This window comes from Sorex araneus, chromosome 2 (assembly GCF_027595985.1).
Source record: "Sorex araneus isolate mSorAra2 chromosome 2, mSorAra2.pri, whole genome shotgun sequence".
Taxonomy (NCBI): domain Eukaryota; kingdom Metazoa; phylum Chordata; class Mammalia; order Eulipotyphla; family Soricidae; genus Sorex; species Sorex araneus.
In genome coordinates this window covers 225,978,515-226,006,233 of record NC_073303.1, presented here as the reverse complement: position 1 = coordinate 226,006,233, position 27,719 = coordinate 225,978,515, and the positions used below count along the sequence as shown (strand labels likewise).

The following is a 27,719-nucleotide window of genomic DNA, read 5'->3' as shown; positions in this document are numbered from 1 at the left end:
ATATGAGGACTCAAAATCTACTTCATTTTGTGGGTACTAAGTAAACAGAAGATTTAAAAATTCAGTTCCATGGGTCCCTCACAGACTGAGCGGAAGACCTGGGCACACACCGTGGCATGGAAGGAAGCAGGAAGCGAGAGGAGAGTGAGGGGTTGGGGAGCCTGGGGAGGAGTAGAAGGTAGGGGGGAAGGTAAAGCCTTAGAGAGTCAGCTTTCAGACTCCCTTTGTCTGTCTCTCTCCCTAATGTAGCCATGGTTAAAATATATTTTTCCTTATTTCCTGAGGTTTAAGATTTTTAGAATCAGCATTCTATCATCAGAAGCTAATGGATTAAAAAACTTCTGAGATGTATTTTTACTAAAATCCTTCTGAGAATGTTATTCTCCCATGGAGTGAGTGAGCACAATCAGCTTTCTCTCTAATATCTTGCTGCGGACAGGACTGCAGGAGGGTGGATTTTGTGTAAAAATAAGCATTTTGAGAGCATGAGACAGTCCTTGGAAAGATTTCCTACTGGGGAGGCTTAAGATAGCCAGGAGGCGCTAATTTTCCAGCATATCTGAGAAGAAAGCCTCTGGGAGGAGGGGGAGAAAAGGGAAAGGGAAGGGGACAATGTCAAAGGAAATGTTGCTGTTGGTAGCCTTGCTTCTAGGAAGCAAAGATGAAATTTCATTCTTTCCTTTTCCTTTTTACGTTATATTATACATGGCCCCCACTAACCCAGTCTGAAGGCCAGTACTATTTTTTTTCTTATTGGGTCACACCCGGCGATGCACAGGGGTCACTCCTAGCTCTGCACTCAGGAATCACCCCTGTCGGTGCTCAGGGGACCATATGGGATGCTGGGAATCGAACTTGGGTTGGCCATGTGCAAGGCAAACGCCCTACCCGCTGTGCTATTGCTCCAGCCCCAAGGCCAGTACTATTTATTACTAGTGGATAAAGATCAGCCACAGTTTAATCAATTTTGGGGTGGGCCTGAAAATTTAAACTAGAACATCTTAACTAAGGAAACAGGGTTTATGACTTTCAGAACCTGATCCATTGGTATTTTGGATCTTGGTGGTATTTTAAAATCTTGAATCACGGTCAATATAGAACCATATACGTTGGGTATAATGGTCTTTGCTTATTGAGTTTGGGACCAATTCTGGAACAAGTTTGTATCCTTCATCTTTTGTCCTCCAGCATTATTTACCAAACTAGGTGAACTTTTCTTTATGGAATACTTGGGTAGAGTTATTTGTGTATCTAGGAGAGTTCAGGTATTTTATGAAAATATTAGCAAGGCTTATGAGACATTGGAGTGGGATTCGTGTTAAACAGGCTCCCAAGTTTAGCAGTTTGGGATGATATTTTTAAGTGTGGTACTTGGACCCCTGGTTCATAGCTGAGGAGAGAAAGCACCTGGCAAATCTGATCAAAACTCAGACTATTCCACACAACTAGCTCTATCTTACTTTTATGTTGTACTGTGGACAGACATTATGTGGCTTCTGAAAGGGAGCAATGAAAAGGATTAAAAAAAAGTTACTTACATTTGTATTTGGAAGTCAGTTCTTGAAAGCTGATTTTGTTTTTTGTTTTTTATTTTTGGGCCACACCTGTCTGTGCTTATTCTTGACTCTGTATTCCGGGATCACTTCTGGCAGAGCTCAGGGGGCCATAGAGAGGGACAGGGATCAAACCCAGGCCAGCAGCTTGCAAGGGAAGTGCCTTACCCGCTGTACTCTCTCTTGATGGCTCTTGACAGCAGATTTTGACAACAGATTTTGTTAGTTATATTTAACTTGGGATAATGTTGAGTAAAGCTGCTTTGTCTGTAGTTTGGATAATATGAGGAAGAATTAATTAATTTTCCATAAGAAGTTTGTAATTGAATAGTGACTCCAAATGGGATTTGATATAAGATCATATTTTCTGAGGAGTTGATGTATTTTATGTTGTTTTTAAAAGGGATTTTTGGAGCTGGAGAGATATAGTACAGTGAGTAGGGCACTAACCTTGCACGTGCTGATCTAGTTTGATCCCCGGCATCCCATATGATCTCCCCAGCACTGGTAGGAGTAATTCCTGAGTGCAGATCTAGGAGTAACCCCTGAGCATTGCTGGGTGTGACCCCAAAAAAATAAATAAAAGGGATTCTCATTTAGGAATAAAAAGGTAGGGCATGGGTAGGATACCAGTTTGATCCCTGACATCACATGCCCTGCCAAGAAAAGTTGAGTATAGCCCTGGAGGCCCACAATCATCACTGGATGTGGCCCCTAAGCACTGCTGGGCAGCTCTGGTGTTCCCTGGCATCAGAGGGCCTGGGCAGTCCTGTATCTTCAGGCCTTAGCATTGAGCTGATAGGCATTGCTGGCCAGTTATCGCCATAAGTAGCCCACTGAGCTCTGCTTGGGAGGCCCTAAAAAAGTCGAATATAAAAACAACATGTATGTTGTGATTGTGATTCAGTTTGATGTTTTTCTGTGATGTTTAGTTAAATAAACATACAGAATAAAAACCTTGCTTTTTCCTTTCAGCCAACAAGAGATGATAGGGGGTGGATTATCAGTCCGATCGGCCCCAATCCCTGGTGGACCGTAATAGCAGCAGTTATCCCAGCTCTTCTGTGCACCATCTTGATATTCATGGACCAGCAGATCACAGCTGTCATCATCAACAGGAAGGAACACAAGCTCAAGGTACAAGTTCTGATCCAGAAGGACTAATGGCAGACAGCCTGCCCGGTATTTTCTTATTCTTTTCTTTAGGGTAAAAACTTTTAGGTCAGGAAGTTTGTACAGGAATCCCCATGGTTTCCTGTACCTAATGACAGGGATTGACTGGAGATGAAACTAGAGTGGAAGAGGATGATATGATGTAGAAAAAGGCATAGCCTCCATTTATTTCCTCTCAAACCTGTGAGAAACTAGGTGGGCACACACCCTTAGGTTCCCTATGGGTTCAGGTCTTGACACACTGTTTCCTAGATAGTCTGCCACTGATGTTTATTCTAGGGTTTCCATATTGAAGCTGGAGCTCACAGATCCTGTTTGAGAGGCTTCGTGCTTATATACCCGTATTTTTTTTACTTAGTCTAGGCAACACCCACATTGACAGGAGCTGGGATGTTTGTAGTTCACTGAGGACGTTTCTCTAGCTCCTGTGGTGTCTACAACCTAGAGTCATCAAAATGAACTCAGGCTGTTATCTGAAGACATTTGGATTAAAAAATGAATACCGGGGGCTGAAGTGATAGCACAGTGGGTAGGGCGTTTGCCTTGCACGCGGCCGACCCGGGTTCAATCCCCAGCATCCCATATGGTCCCCTGAGCACTGCCAGGAGTAATTCCTGAGTGCAGAGCCAGGAGTAACCCCTGTGCATCGCCAGGTGTGACCCCCCCCCAAAAAAAAATGAATACCGGCAGGTATAGGACAGGCCATGGTGTTCTTCCTTTTTCTGTATTTCTTCCAAATTGAGGAGTTTGAAAACCCACCTGGGACCCCTAGATCTCTCCTGGGATCCTCCTAGATCATCCAAGATGCCCCTTCCTGTCTGGACCCGAGACTCTCGGCGTGCTATTCTAGCCTCATACAGCCCACCGCTGGCGATGATGGAGATTCTGTTTCCCTACAGAAAGGCTGTGGCTACCACCTGGACCTCTTGATGGTCGCCATCATGCTGGGTGTCTGCTCCATCATGGGCTTGCCTTGGTTTGTGGCTGCAACTGTCCTGTCCATCACACACGTGAACAGTCTTAAGTTGGAATCTGAGTGCTCTGCTCCTGGAGAACAGCCCAAGTTCTTGGGTATTCGAGAGCAAAGAGTAACAGGCCTTATGATCTTCGTGTTAATGGGCTGCTCAGTTTTCATGACGGCTGTATTAAAGGTAAGCACACAGGCACTCGTAAGGCAAATGTATAATGTCTTATTTGTGTTGGAAACCCTGCCATTAGCTGTGGAAATATAGTGGTATGAAAACAGATACGCATACAAATACCTACCCAGAAGAACTTATTTTACTGGAGTAAGACAGATAATCCATAGTTAATAGTTAGTTTTTTTTATTTTAAAAATGATGGGGTCAGAGAGACAGTACTGTGGGTAAGGTACTTGCTTTGTCCACAAACTCTGACACCCCATATGGTTCTTCGAGCAATACCAGGAGTGATCTCTTGTGCAGTCAGGAGTAAGCTCTGTGTCTAGCTGAGTATGGTGCAAAAATGAAAACAAACATGATAATTACAGATTATGATGAGTGATTAAAGAAATATATAATGTTGTACAGTGCCATAGAGAATTAAGTGTTCTACTTGGTGTGAACACCGAATTCATCTTCTCTAAGGAGATGGTGTTTAAGACAAGAAGGAGATAGCCCTGCCATGAATAGTGGGCATGGGGGATGGGAGAATGATCTACTCAGGCCTTGAAGTAGGAAAAGATATGTTCTAGAAAATATCAGGACCATGAGTCAAGCCAAGAACATAATGAGATGAGATTGAAAGTTGTGCAGGGGGAGAAAAGAGAGAGCCTTGTTAAAAAGATCCAAAGGTTTTGGTGAATGACTGGATGTGGAATAGAGAGAGGAAAATTGAAAAAATTAAAATGCCTCTGCTATGTTTTTGACTTGACTATCTGTGTGGGAATGGATGGTCCTTACTAAGAGATTGTATGAGGGGGCCAGAACAATAGTACAGTGGATATGGCACTTGCCTTGCACCAGCCAACTCAGATTCAAACTCTGCTGGAATCTCATATAGTACCCAGAACTCTGCCAGGAGTCATCCCTGGATGCAGAACCTAGTCCCACCACCGGTGGTGGCCCTAATTTAAAAAAGAAAGAAAGAAATAAGAATTTGTGTGAAGCAGGAAGTGATTTTGAGAGCAGTAAGGTTGTGGTAAGAATTTATGGCTGACATATATATAGAAAGTATCTGAGCAAAGAATCTAGGGGAGGATTCTAAACAAATATAAAATTGGGACTCAAAAGAATATAATCATTCTATCTCTGGTAAGAGACCACTCCATTCCTTTCCTCAAGTTTCTGGTTATTAAAAAGCAAGCATTTTAGTGCATGTTAAAATATGCCAAATTCCCAAGGAAATGATTGTGTGACAACAAAAGATACCAGTACTCTAAAAAAAGGATGTGTGTGTATTATGCATGTGAGTGTGTGTGCTCCTTTCCACACAGTGGATAAGGGTAAAATGTGAGGCCTACAAAATAATCAGCACCAGATTACATTTATGTGTAATCAGTTCATTTCAGAACAAAATTATTTAAAGTATTATTAGCTTCTGAACTGGAGCGATAGCACAGCCAGTAGGGCATTTGCCTTCCACACGGCCATCCTGGGTCAATTCCTCTGTCCCTCTTGGAGAGCCCGGCAAGCAACCGAGAGTATCCCGCCCTCACAGCAGAGCCTGGCAAGCTACCCGTGGCGTATTAGATATGGCAAAAACAGTAACAACAAGTCTCACAATGGAGATATTACTGGTGCCCGCTCGAGCAAATCGATGAGCAACGGGATGACAGTGATACAGTGATTATTAGCTTCTGGTTTTGTTTCTGAATACAAGACACATTAAAGGTGGCAGACAATGACATGTGTATGAAGTGGTTTTGTGATTGTGCTTTCTTCTTAGAAATTTAAAAGTGTATGTGTGTCTGTGTGTGTGTGTGTGTGTGTGTCTGTCTGTCTGTCTGTCTGTCTGTCTGTATTTGTAGTCCTGATGTGCTCTAATAGATACAATTTTAATTTGTGGTCTTTCTGCTCTTTTGTCCCCAGTTTATTCCAATGCCCGTGCTCTATGGAGTTTTCCTCTACATGGGAGTTTCTTCGCTGCAGGGAATTCAGGTACTGTATTATTTAGCTAAGGCAATGTTGTCTCACCATGAGCTTACTTGTCCTGACAAAGGAAGAACAGTTCCACTAGAGAAGCATAAGCCAGTTCTTGAGTTAACCAGTCCTGCCACTTAAGTGACTTTGGACATTTCTTTAGACATTAGGCAAAATACAGTCCTATTGGCTTGAAGTTTCAGAGACTTCCAGGGTGGCCCAACTCCATGTCTTAGTTGCAGTAATGCGTTAATTACTCAACAGATAATAACTCAGCCGGTATTAAATATGAGGTCTTTGCTGGGTGCTGGTCTACTTATTCTGAAAGGTTAAAATCAAACTGGCTTCTGCATGGAGGCAAGGACTAGTTTTAGTGTCAGGCTAACATGAGGCACATTGGTGGAGAGATGGGGAGTAGTGAGAACTATTCCATATAAGCAAATACTAATTCCTGTCATATTTTGTCTTTCCTCTAAGTCCTTTGAGCAAAGAAAATCAGCAGTTTGTCACTTAGATACCCAGATTGTATGATAATTTAACTACTTCTAATGGTGACTGGTTGGTCCCTATTTATTATTTTTTGATTTGGGGCTACACCTAGAGGTGCTCAGGGCTTCTTCCTGACTCTGTGCTTAAGAGTCACTGCTACAGGGCTCAGGGGACCGTATGTGGTGATAGGGCTCCGTGCAAGATAAGAGCCCTGGCCCCGGGCTGTCTCCTACCTGCTGTTGGTCTCTATTTTTACTGAATGTCCAGTGGTCTCCCCGCCCACCCACCCGCCCGCCCTGTTTTTCTGTTTGGGCTACATCTAGCAGCACTCAGGGACTGTTCTTGTCTGTATGCTCAGGGGTCACTACCAACAGTATGTGGGGGGCTGCAGACCTTGCAGGATTAAACGCAGGCTTAAACCCAGGCTTCCTGCTTGCACAGCATGTGCTCCAGCCCACTGAGTCCTACCCCTCATGTTCCTTTTATGATAACATGTTGGTTCTGTGCAGAAATCTCAGGTTTCATTTTATATTTTTTAATATAAGTTATAAATTAAAAACTTCAATTTCTAATATTAACGAGATATTTTGTTTTTTATACAAGCAGAAAGATGCAATGGGGTTATTTCGTTTTCAGCTCTCCCTGAGAAAGATATTTTGCAGCATGGACTGAGAAAGAAATTGGCCCCTAGTATTAGAAAAGATGGGTTCAAAGTTGGACTCTCACTTACCAGCCTTAGTCAGATTACCAGCTCTGAGACTCCATTTCTATTTTTATCTAGTGGAAACAGTGGAGATAGGAATCATGAATGGGCTTAACAAGGCTGAACTTGACCCAGAGAAGCCTCCCTAAAATAATGCCAGTTCCCTCCTCTTTTCAGTTCTTTGACCGCCTGAAGCTTTTTGGGATGCCTGCGAAGCACCAGCCAGATTTCATCTACCTTCGGCACGTGCCGCTGCGCAAAGTGCACCTCTTCACACTCATCCAGCTGACCTGCCTTGTCCTGCTCTGGGTCATCAAGGCCTCCCCAGCTGCCATTGTCTTTCCAATGATGGTGAGTTGTTTAAAAATTAGGGTCTACTTTGATGTTACTGTTGCAATGACCCTGGATCACATACATGCTTTGTTGTAGTGCCCACACTTTCAGCTTAGTGGTGCCCATGTGTGCACATGTAAACTCAGTACTTGTGGGCTTGCTTAGTCGTGGTGCTTGCTCACATTCTGATTATGATACCTGCTGGATGTCCTGGCGAGCTCACACACCTATTGGCCATGGTTGCGCTCTTCACTGTAGTATCCACACATTTATTATTGGTGACTTACTTTTGGCTCTGCTCTCTGGCATCACTCTTGGCTGGCTTGAGGGACCCTACTTAGGGTTCTGGGGATTGAACCCAGGTCAGCCATGTGCAAGGCCAGTGTATTACCTGCTGTACTATCTCTCTGGCCCCTCACACATCTTTTTTTTATCGCAGTTCTTCCTGGGAGTTGAGCCCTTTAGCTCCCCTGCTTGTATATACCCGGCTGTGGTGCAGCTGGTATTCTCTTGCAGTGCCAGGATCTCAGACAGGAGAGCTGCCCGGATCATGCTGAGTGCAAGTAGTGGCATCAAGGGTCAAGACTGCAAGAGTTTGCTCAACAGGACACTTACAAGACAGGAATTTAGCTATTTATACTTGCAAGACAGTTTAGCTGTGACCCATCACCTGGTCATTTCTTCCCCAGTTTAAGCATTTTTTAAGTATGTAGTTGAGTGGCATCAACTATACTCACATTATTACACAACCATTACCATCATCTTATTTATATACAGAGCTTTTTGCTTCTTGCAAAACTGAAACTCTGTACTCCTCAATGGATTCCCATTCCTCCTCCCTGTAGCCTCTCTTAGCCACCACTCTGCTTTCTGTCTCTGGGACTATTCTATGTGTGGCATATGATGGAAGCCATAGTTTTTTTTGTGTGTGTATATGACAACTTGTCTCAGTATGATGTCTGTGGGGTTCATCTGTGTTTTAGATGGTTAAAATTCCTCTAGAAAGGACTGAATAATATTCCAAATGCTTGTGCATGATACATTTTTTACCCTTTCACTCATCAATAAACACTTGTGTTACTTTCACTTTTTACTATTACAAATAATGCTGCTATAAACATAAGTTGGCTACATATCTGTTAATGTTCCTGCAGTCAGTTGTTTTGGATGTGAATCCAGCAGTCAGACCTTGGATGAAATTCTGTGTGTGTGTGTATGTATGTATGTGTTGTGTGTGTGAAGTAAAATAGTTTAGAGGAGTAGAAGAGAGAAAGAACATAGGCTCTCCTTTGGTTGGGGTTGGGGGAATTCCGTTTTTAACTGATTTTAGGAGCTACCATTCTATTTTCGTCAACAACAAAGTGTTCTGATTTCTCTACATCCTTGTCAACACTTATTATTTTTCTGAGGATTTTTTTAGTTTGTTTTGTATAATAGTCAACCTATAAGGGGAGGGGGGCTCCCAGGTTATGCTCAGGAGGTTCAGAGACCCCTCTGGTGATTCCTGGCCAACCTGCCCGGAACTTGATGACAGAGTCAAAGGATGTGGAGTTGCATCCTTGAGGACACACAGTACTGGAGGTTCATGGACCATATAATCATGGAGACCTCTAGGGCCACAGACCTCTGGCAGTGCTCAAGGGCCTCTAGAGATGTACCTGGCAATTCTGAGAAGGAAGAAGAGATAGGGGATGGCCATGTGGTTCTGGAAGCTGGATCTGGATAGGTAGATGTTTGCAAGGCATGCACCCCTAACTGCTAGCTCCTGGTCCCTTGTTGTGCTTCTGATTTGAATTTCTCCCAACAATTTGTGATATTGGGCTGTTAACTATTGGCCACATCTTTATGGAGAAATATATATATACATATTCAGATTCTTTTACCCATTCAAATAAAGTTGCTATGCAATTATTATTTGGTTTCAGATATTCTCTGTGTCTCCCAGATGTCCATCCTGTGTGAGTTACTCTGATGAATTACTCCTGGTTGGTTCTGCGGAAGCAGCATTCTTTGGGGTCCTTGATGTGCAGATGCGTGTGTGCCGCAGTTTGCCATCTTCCTTCCTGCATTCCCTCATTTCCTTCCTTCCTTTCATAAATCTGATGTAGAGAGACTTCTTCATGTTTTTGCAGTAATTTGCATAGCAGTATAGTTTCATTGTAGAATGTATTATAATTGAAAGAGTCTGAGATGCTGGGGAACGGAAAAAAGGTTGATCTAACATGGAAAATGTGTGGAACATATTTACCTCCTTTCTAACTGAGAAAGGCCTTTGGAAAGAAAACTAGGGAAGCTAAATTGTGAATGGTGAAACGTAACAAGCAGGAGTGATTTCTGAACACATAGCTGGGTGTGGCTCAAAAACAAACAAAGCCAAAATATACTCACTAGTGGTGCATATGGTTGCCCTCTACTAGATTAAGAAAGGTATGTTTACTCCTATCTTGATAAGGTGTTTCATACATTTTTATGGTGAGTTAACATCTCATGTACATTGGTTAAAATGACTTAGCAATCATCACAAATTGATTTGTATTGGTTTTATTTTCTGATAATTCCATTTGCCATTCCTTTAAGTTTTGTTGGAGAAAGTAATATAAAGTGAATTTGTTACAAGCCTGGCAAGGGGGCAGGATGGAGGGGTGGGAGGCAACCTGGGGATATTGGTGGTGGGCTCGGTATTGGAACATTGTATGCCTGAAGCAACTCTGTTATGAACAGCTTTGTAAATCACAGCGTCTTAGTAAAAATTAATAGGAAAAAAATTAAGGGAGGGGGTGAGGGCTCTGGCAGTGCTCAGTGATTACCCCTCCCCACCTTTTTTGTTTATTTGTTTTAGGGGCCACACCCAGAAATGCTCATGGGTTACTCCTGCCTTCCATATGGGTTGCCAGGGATTAAACTTGGGTCAGCCACGTGCAAGCAAGTACCCTATCCATTGTAGTATGGTTCCAGCACCCTCCTTCCCTACTTTTAAGATTATCAGACTGCACTGAGCTGTAGGCTCATTCAGGAGCCCTCTTCACTCAGACTAAAAACTATGTGCAGGGGCCAGAGTATACCATATGGTCCCCTGAGCCTGCCAGGAGTGATTCCTAAGTGCAGAGCCAAGAGTTACCCCTGAGCACAGTTGTTACACAAAAACAAGTGCGACACAAAACAAAAACAAACAAAAAAACAAGTGCAAGGGCTGAGAGTTAATTCAGAGGGCCAGAGCACATGCTTTGCAAGCGGAAGCCCAGGCTACAGTCCCCCACACCTTGTGTCTTCAGAGCACAGAACTGGGAATGACCCCGAGCACCACCAAGTGTGTAGCCCAAAAACCAAAAAAAAACAGGGAAAAAAGGAGTAGGCACAAAGTTGGTAAAGAGCCTTCCAGGCCCTTCCTCTGATGATATCTTCTGACTAACACATTGCCCTTCAGGATTTGTGTCATTGTATTTTCCACGAACAAATAGTAAATCTCAAATTTCCAAGTACCCTGGATTCATTAGAGGAGCTTGCCAGGGACTCAGGGGTAAAGGTGAGGCCCTGAGTTCCATCCCCAACGCCACACACACTGCTTAGAGGAGCTTGTTAACAGCAGACTTCTAGGTCCTAACTCCGCACCTTTTGGTTTGTTAGGTGGGGTAGAACCCAAGTGGGTTATGTAGCCCCTCCAAGTGACTCTTAAGAAGATGCCAGATTTCTGTGAGATACTCCCCTGAGATTTCCCCCGCCCCTCTCGGAGAGCCCGGCAAACTATCGAGAGTATCCCACCCGAACGGCAGAGCCTGGCAAGCTACCCGTGGCGTATTGGATATGCCAAAAACAGTAAGAAGTCTCACAATGAAGACATTTACTGGTGTCCGCTTGAGCAAATCTATGAACAATGGGACAAGAGTGATACTTCCCTTTATCTCTGTTGATTTTGTAAATTTAAAACTCCTGCTTGGGCTGTTATTATAATTAATTTGCCATTCAGGAACTGAGCAGTTTACTTCAGAATGGCCTTTCCAGTCAAAATAGTAAAGGTAAATGAGTAAAATAAGAAAACTAGGGTAATGATGAAATTTTTGCCACTTGACCCTGCCACTGTTTCATTCTCTCTCTGACTTATTGTGTGTTCTAAGAACACTGAGAAATCAATGGGTTCTTTGAAAGTTATCTGAGTTTTAGACTCAAGAGAGAGAAGACAGGAGCTGGAGAGATAGCACAGCAGGTAAAATGCTTGCCTTGCACTCTGCCAACCCAGGTTCGATCCCCAGAATCCCATATGGTCCCAGGAGTAGTTCCCGAGGGAAGAGCCCAGATATAACCCCTGAGCATCACTGGGTGTGATTCTAAAACCACACACACACACACACACACACACACACACACAGAAAGAGAGAAACAGAGAGAGTGAGCGAGTGAGCGAGCAGTGAGGGTAGTGTTTGATATGTATATAGGTACTTTTTTTGAGGGGGAGTGCACACTTGGCAATGCACAGGGCTTACTCCTGGTTCTGTGCCCAGGGGTCCCACTGTAGCCATCCTAGGTACCTTCAAACCATCCTAGGTACCTTTTTGGACCTAAGTCACTAGAGTAATATTTAAGAAGTGAGGAAACGGGGGGAGTGGAGTGGGGTTCTTTTCCCCTAATCTAATTATGTACATTCCCAATTTTCTAAGATTGAAGTGTTTCCCAATTTTCTAAGATTGAAGTGTTTCCCAGTTTTCTAAGATTGTATTTAGCGTTCTGTGTTTGGTTGCTTGTTCAGGGGTTGGGTGGTTTAAAAGTAGCAAATTGCTAAATGTAGCAATAGTATCCTATAAGGGATACTAGTAATTATAATTTACTGAGGAAATTGTCATTGAGGTTGGGGGAAATTCTGATAAGTTTGGTTTGCCTCATTCTTTGTCCATGCACCGTATGTAGCTGGTAAACACTAGTCGATCTCAGCAGGTCACTCTGCAATTCTAGTGTTTCCCTTAGCTGAAATGGCTCTCCAGAAGTAGCTGAGACATCCTGACCTGTTTCTATTGAGGAAAGTAGTTATCAGATATTAGATCAGAACTTATCTCCTGGGCCTCAGTTTTCTTATTTATAAAATGGGTATCTGGGAAGGCCAGAGGACAGAACAAAAGCCGCTAGGATGCATGCCACTGGTATAAAACAGGAATTTAGTGGTGAGGGGCCAAAGATATAGTATAGGGGTTAAAGCGTTTGCCTTGTACATTGCAGGCCATGGTTTGATCCCTGGCATTGCATTTGGTTTCCTTGAATCATTTAGTGGAGAAATGTATAGCCACAGGGCCTGATGAAGCTCAGGTGGCCCCTCCAGTGACTTTCATTCGTCCTGTGGCTATGCTCCTATGGAGACCTCCCTCTCCATGCTGCCTGTTGCCCTTCTTGCCAGCTCCTTCCCAGGGAGTGGCAGCTCTTCCTGAGGGCCATCTGCTAATAAAGTTTCTTGGTGTTTTTTTTTGTTTGTTTTTTTGTTTTTTTTGCTTTTTGGTCACACCCAGCGATGCACAGGGGTTACTCCTGGCTCTGCACTCAGGAATTACTCCTGGTGGTGCTCAGGGGACCATATGGGATGCTGGGAATCGAACCTGGGTTGGCCGAGTGCAAGGCAAATGCCCTACCTACTGTGCTATCACTCTAGCCCCTCTTGTTTGTTTTTGAGGGGCACAATTTTAAATTATTTTATTTGGGGGCTTAGGGGTTCTATCTGGTTGTTCTTAACATTTGCTCCTGTTTCTGTACTCAGGAAGCACTCCTCGTGGTGCTGGGAGACCAGGTGGGGTGCTGGGGATTGAACACGCAAGGCCAGCACCCTACCCGATGTGCTGTCTCTCTGGGCCCTGGTGAGAGGGTGTTTTGGTTACACCTGGTGGCTCAGGGTTGCTCCTGGCTCTGTATGCAGGATTGACCTCCTGGTGGTGTTTGAGGGACCACATGTGGTGCCAGAGATCAACCTGGATCAGCTAAATGCAAGGGAAGTGCATAACCCCCAACACTAGTGACCCCAAAGTGTTTGTTTTTGTCAATGAGGAAATTAATTGTGCTTCAAGTTGTAGGGTTATAATAATGGTGGGTGAATAAGCACATTATCTCAGTATCTGTGCCAAGGAGGGCCCTCTATAAAAAAAAAGAACTATTAAAGTTATTTTTTAAAAAACAAGAGCAATTTATTTAACTAATTTTGGAGGGATGATTTTGGGTCATATCAGTGGTGCTTCGGAGACTCTCTGGTGCCACTGATAGAATCCATGTCTCCCACGTGCCTTAACCCCTGTGCTCTCTCTCTGTCCCCTCTTATCATCATTGAGTTTGATTTTAGAGATTTGCAAGGGCCTAATGTGCTATGTGAATTCCAGGAAGAAAATTTCTACCTTTAATTCACTTTCTTTATTTTTTTTCAGGTTTTGGCCTTGGTTTTCGTCAGGAAAGTCATGGATTTCTGTTTCACTAAGCGAGAGCTGAGCTGGTTAGATGATCTCATGCCTGAGAGCAAAAAGAAGAAGTTGGACGATGCCAAGAAGAAGGCTAAGGAGGAAGAGGTCATAGTTCTTGTACCAGCTGTACATTTTGGGGCAGTCTCAAATTATAGAACATTAAAAGAGTTCTTATGAAAAGTTAGCATGTCTGGAATCCCAAAGGGGTGCCAGGAAGATTATCCCAAAGATGTTCTCAGCTAAGAAAGGACTGAAAATGTCTTGTCCCTGTCTGTCTTTCATTTTCAGATTTGATGACCCTCCCCCCAACCTCTTTGTCTATAGTCTAGTTTCCAGGTTCACACTGAGAATGTGACCATGGACCCTTGTTATTTGAAAGTATATGAGACCTATTATTTTTCTGAGAGTGTATGTACCTAATTGTAGCTGGCCTTACTGAAAAACAACTTGCCTAGGACTTTCTGTCCTTGCTCAAATTTCCTTCATCATTTAGCATCTGCCATCCACATTGGACCCTCAATTAGTGGCCTATATGTGCAAAGGATGATTGTGTGGGAAAATGAAAATATCAGACCAAGAAATGAATGAGCCATAAAGTGTCTTTAAATGCAGTACCCCAAATAGTGGCCCTTGACATGCATTTAAGAAAATTTCTTCTCAGGCTAGAGTGATAGTACAGAGGGTAGGGCGTTGATTCCTGAGTGCAGAGCCAGGAGTAACCCCTGAGCATCACCAGGCATGACCCAAAAACAAACGAACAAAATTTCCTCCCTGATATCTTCAATTTATTTAATTATTTATTGAAATCAACATAGTTTGGGGCGGCCACTCTGCTGGGCTCGGGCGATTCCTAATGCTTTGCTCGGGAGTAACCCCTTTTATGCTGAGGGGCTGGGATTTGAACCAAGGTTGTAGCTGCTCTAGTTACATGCAAGGTTAGTGCTTTACCTCCTATTCTACCTCTCCAGCCCAAATATCATGTTGTTTTAATGTTACATTATTTCTAAATTTTCATTTATTAAGCTACCATTGACATATAACATTGTGTAAGCTTAAGGCATAAACATAATGATTTCCTATGTATACACAGAGAAATGATTAATTACAGTAGGGTTGATATATCCATCACCTAAAGTAGTTACTACATGTGTTTCTCTTAGCAACTTTTGGGCAAGAGTAACTATTAAGCAGTGCTCAGGAAATTTAGAGGCCCCCCTTGCTATTCCCAGCCAACTGCGCCTTCAGTTTGGTGCAAGGGCCCAAGGATACATTGCTGCTCATAGCCTGGCAAGCTACCGTGGCGTATTCGATATGCCAGAAACAGTAACAAGTCTCACAATGGAGACGTTACTGGTGCCTGCTCGAGCAAATCAATGAGCAACGGGATGACGGTGACAGTGACAATGACATTGCATACATTGCAGTGCTCGGGATACCCAGACTCTCCTGGCAGTGCTAGGGGCTTCCTGAGCTGCCCCAGTGTTGCTCAGGGAGGCCATGTGGTGCTAGGAATCAAATCAGGTCAAGTGTGTGCCTGGCACTGCTGTTATACTACCACCCAGCCCTTATTAGCAACTTTTTAATATACAGCAATGTTAAGTATAGTCACCACACTAAGCACCAAATTCTTAGAACTTTGAACTTTTAAAAAAATTTTTTTTAAAATTTTATTTAATCACCGTGAGATATTGTTACAAGCTTTCACGTTTGAGTTATAATCACACAATGATCAAACACCCATCCCTCCACCAGTGCACATTCCCCACCACCAATATCCCCAGTTTACCCCCACTTTTCCACCTTCCCCCCGAATGCAATGCAGACAATATTCCCCATACTCTCTACTTTTGGGCATTATGGTTTGCAACGCAGATACTGAGAGGTTATCATGCTTTCATGCTTGCTCCTTTATCTACTTTTAGCACACATCTCCCATCCCAACCGATTCCTCCAACCATTATTTTCTTAGTGATCCCTTCTCTATTCCAGCTGCCTTTCCCCCTCCCCCATCATGAGGCAGGCTTCCAGCTATGGAGCAATCTTCCTGGCCCTTGTATCTACTGTCCACAAATGTTAACTCTTGTTAATTGCATTTATTCCCTTTGACTACCTTCATCCATTTGCTCCACTTTCTTCCCTGTCCCTGGCAATCACTATCCTCTGTGGGCTTGTTTTTCATTTCCATAGATAAGTAATATAGTATTTGTCCTCTTTTTTGGGTGGGGGAGACTACACCTGGCGATAATCAGGGGTTACTCCTGGCTCTGCACTCAGGGATCACTCCTGGTAGGGCTTGGGGGACTATATGGGATCTAGGGATTGAATCCACATAGACCACATGCAAGGCAAATGCCCTATCTGCTATACTGTCACTTCAACCCCACTGTCTTTGAATTATTTCACTTAACCTAATGCCCTCCAAATTAGTCCATTTTGTTGTAAATGATAAGCTTATCTATTCATACTACTTTTATTTATCCATTCATCTGTTGATGGACTAATAAGTTGTTTATCTTGGCTATTATAAATCATGTTGCATTGAACATGAGGTTGATGTTACCATTTTGAGATAATGATTTTATTCCTTTATTACATAACCAGTAATGAGATTGTTAGATCATATGGTACTTATATTGTCAATTTGTTAAGAAACTTCCGTATTGGTTTCCCAATTGGTTTTTACCACTTTCCTTACCCTTCAACAGTGCACAAGCTTCCCTTTATTATGGGGTGTGGCAGAGGGCTGGGTCACACTTGGCAGTGCTAAGGGCTTACTCTCTGCTCAGTACTCAGGGATCATTCCTGGTGATGCTTAGGGAAACATATGTGGTGCTAGAGATCAAACTAAAGTCAGCCACATGTAAGGCAAGTACCTTATTCCCTGGACTATCTCTCCAGTCCAAGCTTCCCTTTTTTCCACATCTTTGTTGGCACCATTTGATAACATCTATTTCAGTAGGTTTCAGGTGATAACTTATAATGATTTGGGTTCCCGTTTCCCTTATGATTAGTAATATTGAGTAGCTTATTATGTATCTCCAGACCATGACATACCTTCTTTAGAAGATACCTTGCCTCTCTTTAAATTTGATTATTGAATTTTTGGTATTTTTATATCTTTTAAAAATATATTTAAGATATTAATGCCTGATCAGATATATGATTTGCAAATATTTTCTCCATGTTACAGGTGATCTTTTAGTTGATTTTGTTGGTTATTCCTTTTGCTGTGCAGAATAGTTTGATAGAGTTTTATTCACTGGTTTTTTAGTTGTACCCTTTTTGGGGTTATGGAGGCACACCCAGCAATACTCGGGGCTTACTCTTGGCTCAGTGCTCAGGGATCACTCTTAGTATTGTTTGGGGAACCATATGCAGTGCCAGGATCAAACCAGGTCAGAAAGGGAAGAGCCCTACTCCTACAATATCTCTGTGGCTGGCTAGTTATGCTTTATTTGTCATATTCACAGAATCTTTGTGTAGACGAATGTCAACACAATGTCATGCTTGCTTACTTTTAGGGGCTTTATAGTTTTAAAATCTTAATCTTAAATTTTTAATTCAATTTGAATCTTTGTGAATGGTTTAAAATAGAGATCCAGTTTCTTTTTTGTAGGGAAAGGTTGGGGAACGTTGTCAGGATTGAACTCAAGTCTCAGACATGAGAAACAAACACTCATAGTTCAACCTTTGAACAATATCCCCAGTTCCTCCTTTCCATTATTTTCTGCGTGAATATCTAATATTCCAACACCATTTATTAGAATATCTTTTCTTTATTACATATTGCTGGCTCCCTTGTCAAATATCAGTTTACCATATGTGCAAAATTGGTATTATCTCTGGCCTCCTGCTTCTGTTCCACTGAACTGTGTCTATATGTCTGTATGTCTATATGTCTTGGTTTCTATTATTAAATAAGATTTAATAACTATAAATATAGCACAAAAGCAGTGGAAGAAAACTTTAAAGAGAGATAGACCTTTGCATGTGTGAGTCTCTTGGTTAAGTCCAACACAGCACACGCACACAAAATGGTACATAAAGTGTGAAACTTGCAGATACCCAGAAGCTCTGTGAATAAAATTTTAAGATAATAGGCAAATTGTGAGTTACTGAGTTGCTGAGTTACTCATATTCAAATAATTTTCAGGTTATGAATAATATTGAAATGAAAATAGATATAGTTCAATTAAAAAGAAACACAAATGATTAATTATGATAAAAGATAATTTTTTCTTTTTGTTGTTTGGGGCCACATCCACAGTACTTAAGCATTATTCTTGGCTCGTGCTCCGGAACCATGTAGTGCCAAGAATATAACCTGGGGTTCCTGCATATTGAGCTCTCTCCCACCCTGATGGGAAAAGGTTTTTAATCAGGAAAGATTTTGTACCAGAATGTGACATCAGTATTCATCCAGCATTCTCTTTAAATCCCTAGCTTACTTTTTATGTTGCTATGATAATTGTACAATTTTGTGTATGGCATATTTTTCTGAGTTCTTTTTCTCTTCGACTTAAATTTCTGACAGTTTGGTTTTGTTTGTTTTGTTTTTTGGCCACACCTGATGGGCCTTACTCCTGACTCTGTGCTCAGGGTGGTGCTGGGGGGATCATATGGGGTGCCAGGGATTGAACCCATGTCAGCCATGTGCAATGTAAGTGCCCTATGCACTGTACTGTCTCTCTGGCCTGACATTTTTGGTTTTATATGTCTATAATAAATATGTTTAATATATATACAGAAGTAGGAAAGGGCTATCAGTACTTATATTTCCCCAGTTGTCTTCTTCTTGCTAAAGAAACTGGGACAGTGACCTGTGGAGTTATCCACCATTTAAATGCTAAATGTTTCCCTTGGTGACATTTAGCATGTCCTTCATCCCCTGTATTTTCAGTAAATTGCTGTTTAGATCTGGAATCTTATTCAGATTCAGATTTTCTTTTTAAAATATCCCAGGTAGTAGAATGATAGTACAGCAGATAAAGCTTTTGCCCTGCACATGGCCAATCCAGGTTTGATCCCCAGTGCCATACATGGTCCTCCAAGCCCTCCCAGGACTGATTTCTGAGCATAGAGCCAGGAGTAAGTCCTGAGTGATTCCTCCCCAAAATATATATATATATATACACATACATATATATTTATATGTGCATAGATTATATTATATATAAATATGCATATATATAATATATACATAAATACCTACATAATTATATACAAATATATATAATAATATACTATATAAAAGATTTCTATTATATGATATGTAAACATGTGTATATTTTATATATTATATATACATAAATCTCTGAGAGAACACAATTATACGCTTTTATACAGTAAGTTTAAGACAAAAACATTGTGGTAGAAAAATGGGTGGGTGTAGATACATGGTTTTATTTGGTGTAAGATAAAATGATGTCTTCTTTTTTTTCTAGGAGGCTGAAAAAATGTTAGAACTCGGGGGAGACAAGTTTCCCTTAGAGAGCAGGAAGTTACTCAGTAGTCCTGGAAAAAACAACAGTTTCAGGTAAAACTCCCAAAACACCAAGGAGATTCCTGTTTTGGCTATTTTCTGAATGTTCTGGCTTTGTGGTGGAGGTCATGTCACGGGAAGTAGTTGTGAGGCAGGGCTTCTATAGCAGCCCAATGCTTAGTAATTAATTCCTCGTGGGCTTCTCTGAATTCTGTGAATTAGGTTTCTCTGAATTTCTTTGAATTCATCAATTTCTCTGAATTCAAATCATTATTTCTATTAGTTAAGGTCTCCCTCAAACCTAATTACTTACCATTTGGTGCAGTTATTGTTATTATAGACTGATATATGTTTTTTATTTTTGTGTCTGAAATTTATTGTCCTAAGTGTTGATTTCAGATGTGATCCCTCTGAGATTAATATATCTGATGAAATGCCTAAAACCACAGTCTGGAAAACTCTCAGTATGAATTCTGGAAATACAAAGGAAAAGAGGTAAAAAAAAATCATAATTGCTGATTTTTATTTATAAATTAAAATGGGAATCATGTTGAAAGTAAGATATATCTTGGTTATAAAACTTAATTTGATAAGTAAAGCTACCAGGACTACTACTAACATAGAATAGATACAAGCCTATGAAAATTAAAAATGTGTTCTAATTTAACAAAGATGCTATTCAGAGTCGTTTACTCAGTTTCAGAGTCAGGATGGAGCTGTTTCAGGTTTTCAATTTGCTCTGTCTATTTATTTATTTCCCTAAATTCCTTTTGTAGTTCTGATTTCACAGTTATTATGGTTCCTGCCACCACACAAGTTGGAAATTGTTTGAATATCAATAACAAAATAGTATTGAGATGGACTTTCATCTAACTTGTTCATAATGAAAATGATTGCCAAGTAAAGGTTTTGAAATATTGTAACTGTTTTGTTTTTTTAGAAACTAAAATTTGTGTATCATTTCCAGTAGCATTTAAGCCTTAATCAAACCTGAGGGAAACAGGGACATGAGACATCTTTGAGTACAGTAAGGTGCAGGCCAGACACCGAAAGTTCTCGAATAATTTACTCCAAATATATTTAAGTTTAGTTAGATAATTGAAAGAAAAACCTTTTAGATCTGATAAATAAAAGTAACTTTTCTGCCTAAAAGAAAGAAAATGCAGGGCCAGAAAGAGAGCACGGGGTAAGGCCTTGCATGCAGCTGACCCCATTTCAGTCTCTGGCACCACAGTCTCCTCAGTACCTCCAGGAGTTAGCCCTGAGCAAGCTGGGTATGCTCAGGGATTAAAAACAAACAAAAAGGAAAGAAAGAAAAAGCAGAAGGCCAGGAAGCAAGAGACATGGTCTGCCAACTAATTAATTCCATGTCTACAGGCAAGCCACTATCTCTAGCACTCAGTTGACCCAGCAGTGAAATGGGAATACACCGAGGAGAAATCAAAAGTGCTCTTACCACAGCCACCAGTGGGTGGTAGTGTGGGTTATTTCTTCATCTAATGGGTTAAAAAAATTAATCTGTGCTGTATGTGAGTGAAATATAGAATCTTGTTTCCTTCAGAGGAAAATCCAGGCAGCTGTCGAAGTGTATAACGCAGATGGTTATTTTTAGTTGAGAACTAGTCTACTTGTAAATGAACTTAAAATATAGTCAGATCCAAATTGTGGTGACATCTTCAAAGTATTGTGTTAAAAGCAGGAATGAATCATGTGTTCTCTTTTTGTCTAATTGTAACACTTTTATTCAGTCTCTTCAATTAAAAGCCTTTGCTGGGATGGAAGATTTGGGCCATAAGATATGCCTCAGGGAAGCTATGTTACAGACAAGATGGTGATTCTCAGAGAAGAAGCAAGACCAAGCCTGGCCCTGTCCTTGGTCGCGTCAAAGCCATGCCGAAGCATTCTGTTCCTCATGGTGTGCTGGGAAGGCGTGCAGCCTCCCCGCGCCGGCAACCAGTCATCAGATGGGAACGTGGAAGCAGGAAGCCATCTCCTCTTGGCACTTCCCTTCCTCTTCCGTCACTTTCTCTTCAGCCACTCTGGATGACCCAGCTTCCCATTTCCGGACATTTCTCTGAAACTCCTTGATGGCCGGCTAAGTCATCTGGATCCGTGCTGCCACTGAGGTTTCCTTCACTAAGGTCCCCCTTCCTAGATGATATTTAGGGGGATGAGGAGGAGTCGTGGGAGAGCAGAGAGAAAAGGGAAGACTCTTGAGGTGTTTAGAATTTGCAGGCTCCAAGGCAGTCCTTGTCCGGGCCTTGGTTTGATGCTCTACTCTGGGGGATGCTGGTCAGACCCAGAGGCTGTCCGCTACAAGGAGGACCGGCTTTCTGGGCATCAGTAGTGCCTGCATCTGCGGCTGGGAAGATGCCTCTTGCCCCAGATGCATCTTCGTCACTTCCTGGCAGCAGCCAGTGTAACTCTGTGAGAACTTGGATGATGAATGGGCCAAGAGGGACACTGGACTTGTGTAGCATAGACAAGAAAAGGCTCAGGGGAAACTAGGTAATGATAGTGGGGATGAACATCATCTTAGTTTCACCGAGGTGAGAGTGAGAGAATGAGCTTGAATTATTACATAAAGGATTTCTTTAGATATCAGAAAGGACTTCCTTCCTGATATCTTCCTTCCCCTAAAGGGGGAGTTTGATAATTGTTGTTTGTGAGTGAAAAGGGAGATAAGGTGTTTTTATTGACCATGTGGTGAAAGCATCCGTGTCTTGCTGCTGTCTCTTGAGGACACATTCTAATTCCATTCCTGGAGCGATCCAAGTGCTTATGTAATGTCTACTTAGTTGCCTTAGTAGTGAACCACCATCAACGCAATGGACCAAAACTACCTTCAGCCATGTGGTTTCTTCATCATCATGGGTTTCTTTTGGTTGATAAATATTCTGGCTCTCAGATGTAAAATACCACACTGGAAAGTGAACTGTAAGTGGTGAAATTTGTTTTAATATTTAGCTTAAAAGTATATTGTTTTTTCTGTTACACTAAACATCAAGGGTATCGAGTATCAAGGCTCTAGTATGTATAAACCTTTTCTTCCTTTGTGCACAGAATGTGACTACCAAGCACGCCTTTGCCCGGGAATCCTGTCATATTAGGTTTTTACCCAAAAAGAGTCTTTGTACATGTAGTGTTCCCCTGGCAGGCTTTTCCAATCATAAAAAGTAAAAGATTTGGCCGTATCACTTTGTTGAATTTTTCATTCCTTATGCTATTCAAACATATTAGTGTGTTCTAGAATTATTCTAAAGACCTTTGATGTTTAAGGGATCCTGCATTTCTTTCCTCCCTCCATTCCTCCCTCTTCCCCCCCACCATCTCTCAGAGCCATATTTATTTTAGTGCACAAATGATTTTCAATGATATGAGATGGACCCAGTCACCAGAAAGGATAATTCCTCTAAACAGGCAGCATGGAAAACCATGTCCATGCCTGCTAGCTGAGGTCGCGCTACTTTCACATAGTTATTGATGTACCTTTGACCTGTGGATTTTGTTCCTGGTTTGTCTGACTTCTACTCACTAGATTGTCTAGGATCTTTTCTTATGGTACACATTGGATTGGACCTGCTTCTTTGAACTAAATGGGCATTAACATCTTAGTGAACCAGAGCTTCACTTATATCATTTTAGGGTAAATATAAAAACTATACCCATATACCTACCTAATTTATAAAAATCAAAAGGCAGCCTGTCATTGGGGAAAACTTTCTTGCTGACCTCCTGTCTCTCTGGCTGCTCCCCTGAGTTTTTCTCCTTTTTCATCTTCGTAGTTCCCTGAGAACATATTTCCTTTTCTCTTCCTCCATCTTATTTTCCCTTCTCATCTTTTCCTGCCACTTCTGTATAGAGATTTCAGTTTATTGTCTAATCACAGCTGTTAGGCCGTCGAGCGTGAGAGAAAGGTCTCTATCCTAGAACACTGGTGCCCGAGCCTCGGCCGGCGTGCCGGGCTCCGTGAGCTGAGGGAGCCTCCTTTGTTAGTCCTGTGTTGTGCAGTTTCAGAACCAATCGTGCACTCGCCAGGCCTTCCCAGATTGCACCGTGTAGGAATATTCGCTACTTTGGAAGGTTGTACTTGGCTACTTAAGCCATTTGCCTTTTTCTCAAGCAACTTCACTTCTCTGACATCTCAGTGGTACTCTGCTTCCTCAAGTCCCACCAACTTCTCAACTCCAGTCCTGGGTACTTCCTTGCCCAGGTCTGTGATTGGTGGCCAGAGAAATAAAGTCAAGCGTTTGGGGTAGAAACCCTGGATGGGTGAAGCAGCAGCAGCACGTGTGTGTATTTGTCAAGGAGAGTGTGGCCAGAGAGTGTCATTGCTGCTATCAAATAGTGAACTGTGTGCATCTAGTTTTGGGGACATCCAGAAAACATGGTCAGGAAGCTAGGGAAGGGACTCAGTGGTTTGGCTTATGATTCATATGTGCAGTCCCGGGTTCTATCACCAGCATCACACCGCACACACTACCACATACACTGCATGTAGGAGTTCCCCTCAGAGACTTCCTGAACATGAGGAGAGACATAGGTTAGTTCGTTGAAAAGGGCAATGCTTAGCACATAGGAGAAACTGATTTAGGAGTGGCAAGCAAGGCAGGTCATTAGGTGATTTCTATGCCTAAGTCTAGCTGGGCCATCAGAGCTCATCTCTTGGATGATGGGGAGAGATTTCTGCAGTTGTTTGGCTTTTGGCAGACTTGTGCTCTGATGGGGACCAGTAGCATAGGGGAGAAGGGTGGAAAAACTGGGGATTGAAGAAAATGAGAGTTGGGGCCAGACCAGAGAGGTTGAGGTTCTTGCCTTGCATGGACTGACCCGTGTTTGATCCCTGGCACTGCAGATAGCTTCTGTGTCAGTGCCAGGAGTGAGCACAGAGCCAAGAGTAAGTACCGAGCATTGTTGAATATGCCCCCCACTGGAAAGAAAGAAAGAGAGACAGCAAGAAAGCAGGCAAGAAAGAAAGAGAAGGAAGAGCGTGGCATCTTGGGTCTAAGGGAAAGGAGAAATGGAGTTGGCACCTCCTATTCCGTGACTTTAGGGCAAGGTTGGTCTAAAGAGAAGACAAAGACCATCAGAATTATATGCTATGGAATTGTCAAACGTGTTTGGCATAAAATAACTATGATTTGTGACTGTATATGATTCAGATTTTCTGATAATAGAACTTTAGGTGACCTGGGCTTTACATATACAGTTCTGTCTGCTTAGTCACAAACTTCACAGGGCCAGAGAGAGTACAGGAGTTAAAGTGCATGTCTTACACGCAGCTGACCCCAATTTGATTCGCCCACCACACGGCCCCCAGGGATTGAGGCCCTGGGGGTCCCTGAACCCCACCAGGTAAGACCTGGAGACCCAGCACTGCCAGATCTGCCCAGGTTGTCCCCAGCATGCAGGGCCCAAGCAGCACTGCTTCCCTGGGCCTTTTGAGTATTTTTTGAAGCCCCTCCCTCCCAAATAATAAAAATTTGCCTGTGAGGGGACCAGGGCTATAGAACAGCAGGTAGGGAACTTGCCTTGCATGTAGCCAATCAGGTTCAATCCCCAGCATTCATGAGTGCAAAATCAGGAGTAACCCCTGAACATCGAGGGTGTGCACCCAAAAGAAGCTTTGCCTGTGAGGAGGAAGAGGTAATGAATCTTTAATTTCTGAAAATGGTGTGCATAGTTGCTATTATTCTTTGTCTGGGATATGGCTGACTTTTTAGTTAGTCATAAATGTTTGATAATAATCTGACATACTTTCAGTTTTAGGCTTGCTTTGCATCGCAGGCTGTGACAATAGTGACCTTCATGACGTTTCTGATTTCAGGTCATCCAAAAAAGAGAGTTACCAATTCTACTTCATCTACTACTCACCCAGCTCTCAAGATTTTTCTCTTTAAAAAGGAATCAGTAATTCCCCCTGAGAAAGTGTCTGTCAATTTCAACATTTAGTTTCATCGGAGAGGGCTTGACTCCAAGGACCCCTAGCTTCCCTTGTAATTAGTGTCATAAATTCGATTCTCTATGTTTTCTCTGCTATCAACAGCTCTAAATTTCTTCTTTTGCTATTTCTCCTTTGATAGTCTTTCTTCATTTTCTTTTTTTAAATTAGAAATGACATGACTACATTTAATGAATAATATTTACTATAAAAGTAATATTAAATCAGAAAAATTTTAGATCAGTAGTTACAGTCTTAAAATCACCTTCCGGGGCCCAGAGAGCTAGTAGAGTGGGTAAGACATTCTTAGGTTTCCAAGCCACGTCCTGGTAGCGCATTCAGGAACCCTGCTATTGCATGTTCTCAGCTATCTTGATTTTCTTTTGATTGTAGCTGTCTGGTCTCCCCTAAGGTAAAAATTCTTTCTATGAATTCAGCTAACAAATGATACATTACTTGTATTCTTCCTGCCTTTACTGGATTGACTTTTCTTTTTTTTCTTTTGGGTCGCACTTGGTGATACTTAGGGGTTACTCCTGGCCCTGCACTCAGCAATTACTCCTGGTGGTGCTCAGGAAACCGTATGGGATGCCGGGGATCAAACCCATGGGATGTCAGTTGCATGCAAGGCAGATGCCTTCCACACTGTACTATCACTCTGGCTCCTGAATTGACTTTTTCAAACACTCTTTCTGCTCCTTTCTGTCAAGCCTTTCAAGTTCCTGAAAACTGGGGTGGTGAAAGAGGCAGAGGGTTGGGTAGTCTGGAGTGTCTCAGAAAGAGAGCTTTACTATTTTTTTTCTTTATTTAAGGTGAGGTCTAAGGATTACCAAACCCTCAAATTCACCCATATTTCACTGTAAAAAAAAAACAGACATTACAAAACAAAATAGAAATGGTTCTGTAAAATTTGGTCTTTATGACTCTTGATATTCTTGGTCTTTCTAACATTTATTATAAGGAATGGGCAGTTGACTCAACCAGAAAGAAGGCTAGTTTTCATAACCAAAAGGTGTGTAAAGAAGTCATATCCCTGTTTGAAGCATAAAAGGAAGAAAAGAAGTATTCTGTGCATTTCTTCTTCTGTAGAAAAATTCAGAAATTGGAATTATTCATCCCTTAGGCTTGATTCTCTTAGGATATTCTGTGCGCAAAAGGAATAGAATGGTTTCTGGTTCTAAAAAGAAAAGGAATATAGCATTTTTCTTAAACTTAGCTCTCAGCATTGGAGAATACAAAAAATTTTCTTTTAGCTCATGGTATTAATATTCCAGACACACAGAGAGAAAGAGAGTGAGAGAGAGAGAAAAAAAGAGAGTGACAGAGAGAGAGGAGAGAGAAAAAAGATGAGAGAGTGAGAATGAGAGCAAGAATGAGAGCGAGTGAAAAGGAATCAGCCGCGTTTGGGCGTCTCTTAGCAGGTTTTGCTGTCTCCTCCAACATGCAGGTTGCTCATATTTGCAATAATGTTGGAAACCGAAGTACCACACTGAATGTGCAATTACTCCTTTTGCAAAAGAGGCCAAAATCCTCCTCCCCACTCCCTTCTCCCACACTCACTCCAAGACGATACGCCTCCCTCTTGTTTTTCCGTGTCTGTCTGTCTGGTGGGATCTGGTTGCTCTCCTAAGACAAGGTGGCGCGCAGGGCAGCCTCCCCACAAGGAAGGAGCAGCTTGCGGTGCTGGTACATTCCCCTCGTTTTCTATGTTCTTTCTAGTAGTCTCATGTAGAGATAGAGGTATTTTTGTTTTAGAGATTCCAAAGTATATATTTTTAGTGTAAGAAATAAACCCTCTCCACACCCCACTGTGTAAATAGAACTGAGAACAAATGTGTCGTCGTGATGATCCCTTAGCACTCTGGTAGGAATAGGACCCCCTCCCCACCCCGGTCTGTGTCTGTGAACCAGGTGAGGTGACTGTGATGCCTGCACAGACCTTCCTGTGCTCAGCGGGTGAAAAATAAAATCTGTGTAAACTCTTCACATCTCTCGTGGTCTCTGAGCCTGAACCGAGATTCCAGGTGCATGCTGATCAACTCCAGAATCTGTGCAGAAGAGCTTTGAATTATGAAGATGAGTGAAAGAGGGAGTGTTGTCCACTGCATGTGCTGTGACAGGGGCCTGCCCCTCCCGCAGTCCCCAAACAGGTCTGAGAGACTCATTCATTGTGGGAGGGTTGGAGGCAAAAGGAGCAGGAGCGGTGGAATGTGAGTAGTAAGAACAGGGCGGGGCGCAAGGGCAGAGAGATCACAGCGGCTCTGTGGAGTGACTGGGAAGCCTGCAACACAGTGTCTGCAGTTACTGAGTCAGACCAGTGAGTCGGGTCTGCAGTTTGTAGACTGAGAACTCTAAACCCAAGGGCCTCTTTTATCTTTTAGTTATTTTGTTTGCTTAGTTTTTTTTTTTTTATCATGAGGGGCGGGGGGGGGGGGGGGATTGTTGTCAGGGTGAATTCTCCCTCATGCAAAGCAACTTAGCCCTTTGACCTATCCAGTCCCTATTATTACTGCATTGAATAG

The 27,719-nt window shown here is 42.3% G+C and overlaps 1 protein-coding gene across 2 annotated transcripts in view; it reads left to right on the top strand.

Moving 5' to 3' along the window:
* The window catches only part of SLC4A8 (solute carrier family 4 member 8), a 95,926-nt gene extending 68,743 nt beyond the window's left edge, over window positions 1-27,183 (top strand). Inside the window, exons 18-25 of one of the 2 annotated variants that reach the window (XM_055124967.1) lie at window positions 2,529-2,690; window positions 3,626-3,877; window positions 5,777-5,845; window positions 7,197-7,370; window positions 13,742-13,879; window positions 19,219-19,310; window positions 19,644-19,751; window positions 21,005-27,183. In XM_055124967.1, coding sequence (XP_054980942.1) covers window positions 2,529-2,690; window positions 3,626-3,877; window positions 5,777-5,845; window positions 7,197-7,370; window positions 13,742-13,879; window positions 19,219-19,310; window positions 19,644-19,751; window positions 21,005-21,017 — 1,008 coding nt within the window. In that variant the 3' untranslated portion in view covers window positions 21,018-27,183. The remainder of the gene's footprint in view (window positions 1-2,528; window positions 2,691-3,625; window positions 3,878-5,776; window positions 5,846-7,196; window positions 7,371-13,741; window positions 13,880-19,218; window positions 19,311-19,643; window positions 19,752-21,004) is intronic. The other variant, XM_055124968.1, reaches the window with a different exon arrangement.
* The last annotated feature ends 536 nt before the right edge of the window (window positions 27,184-27,719 follow it).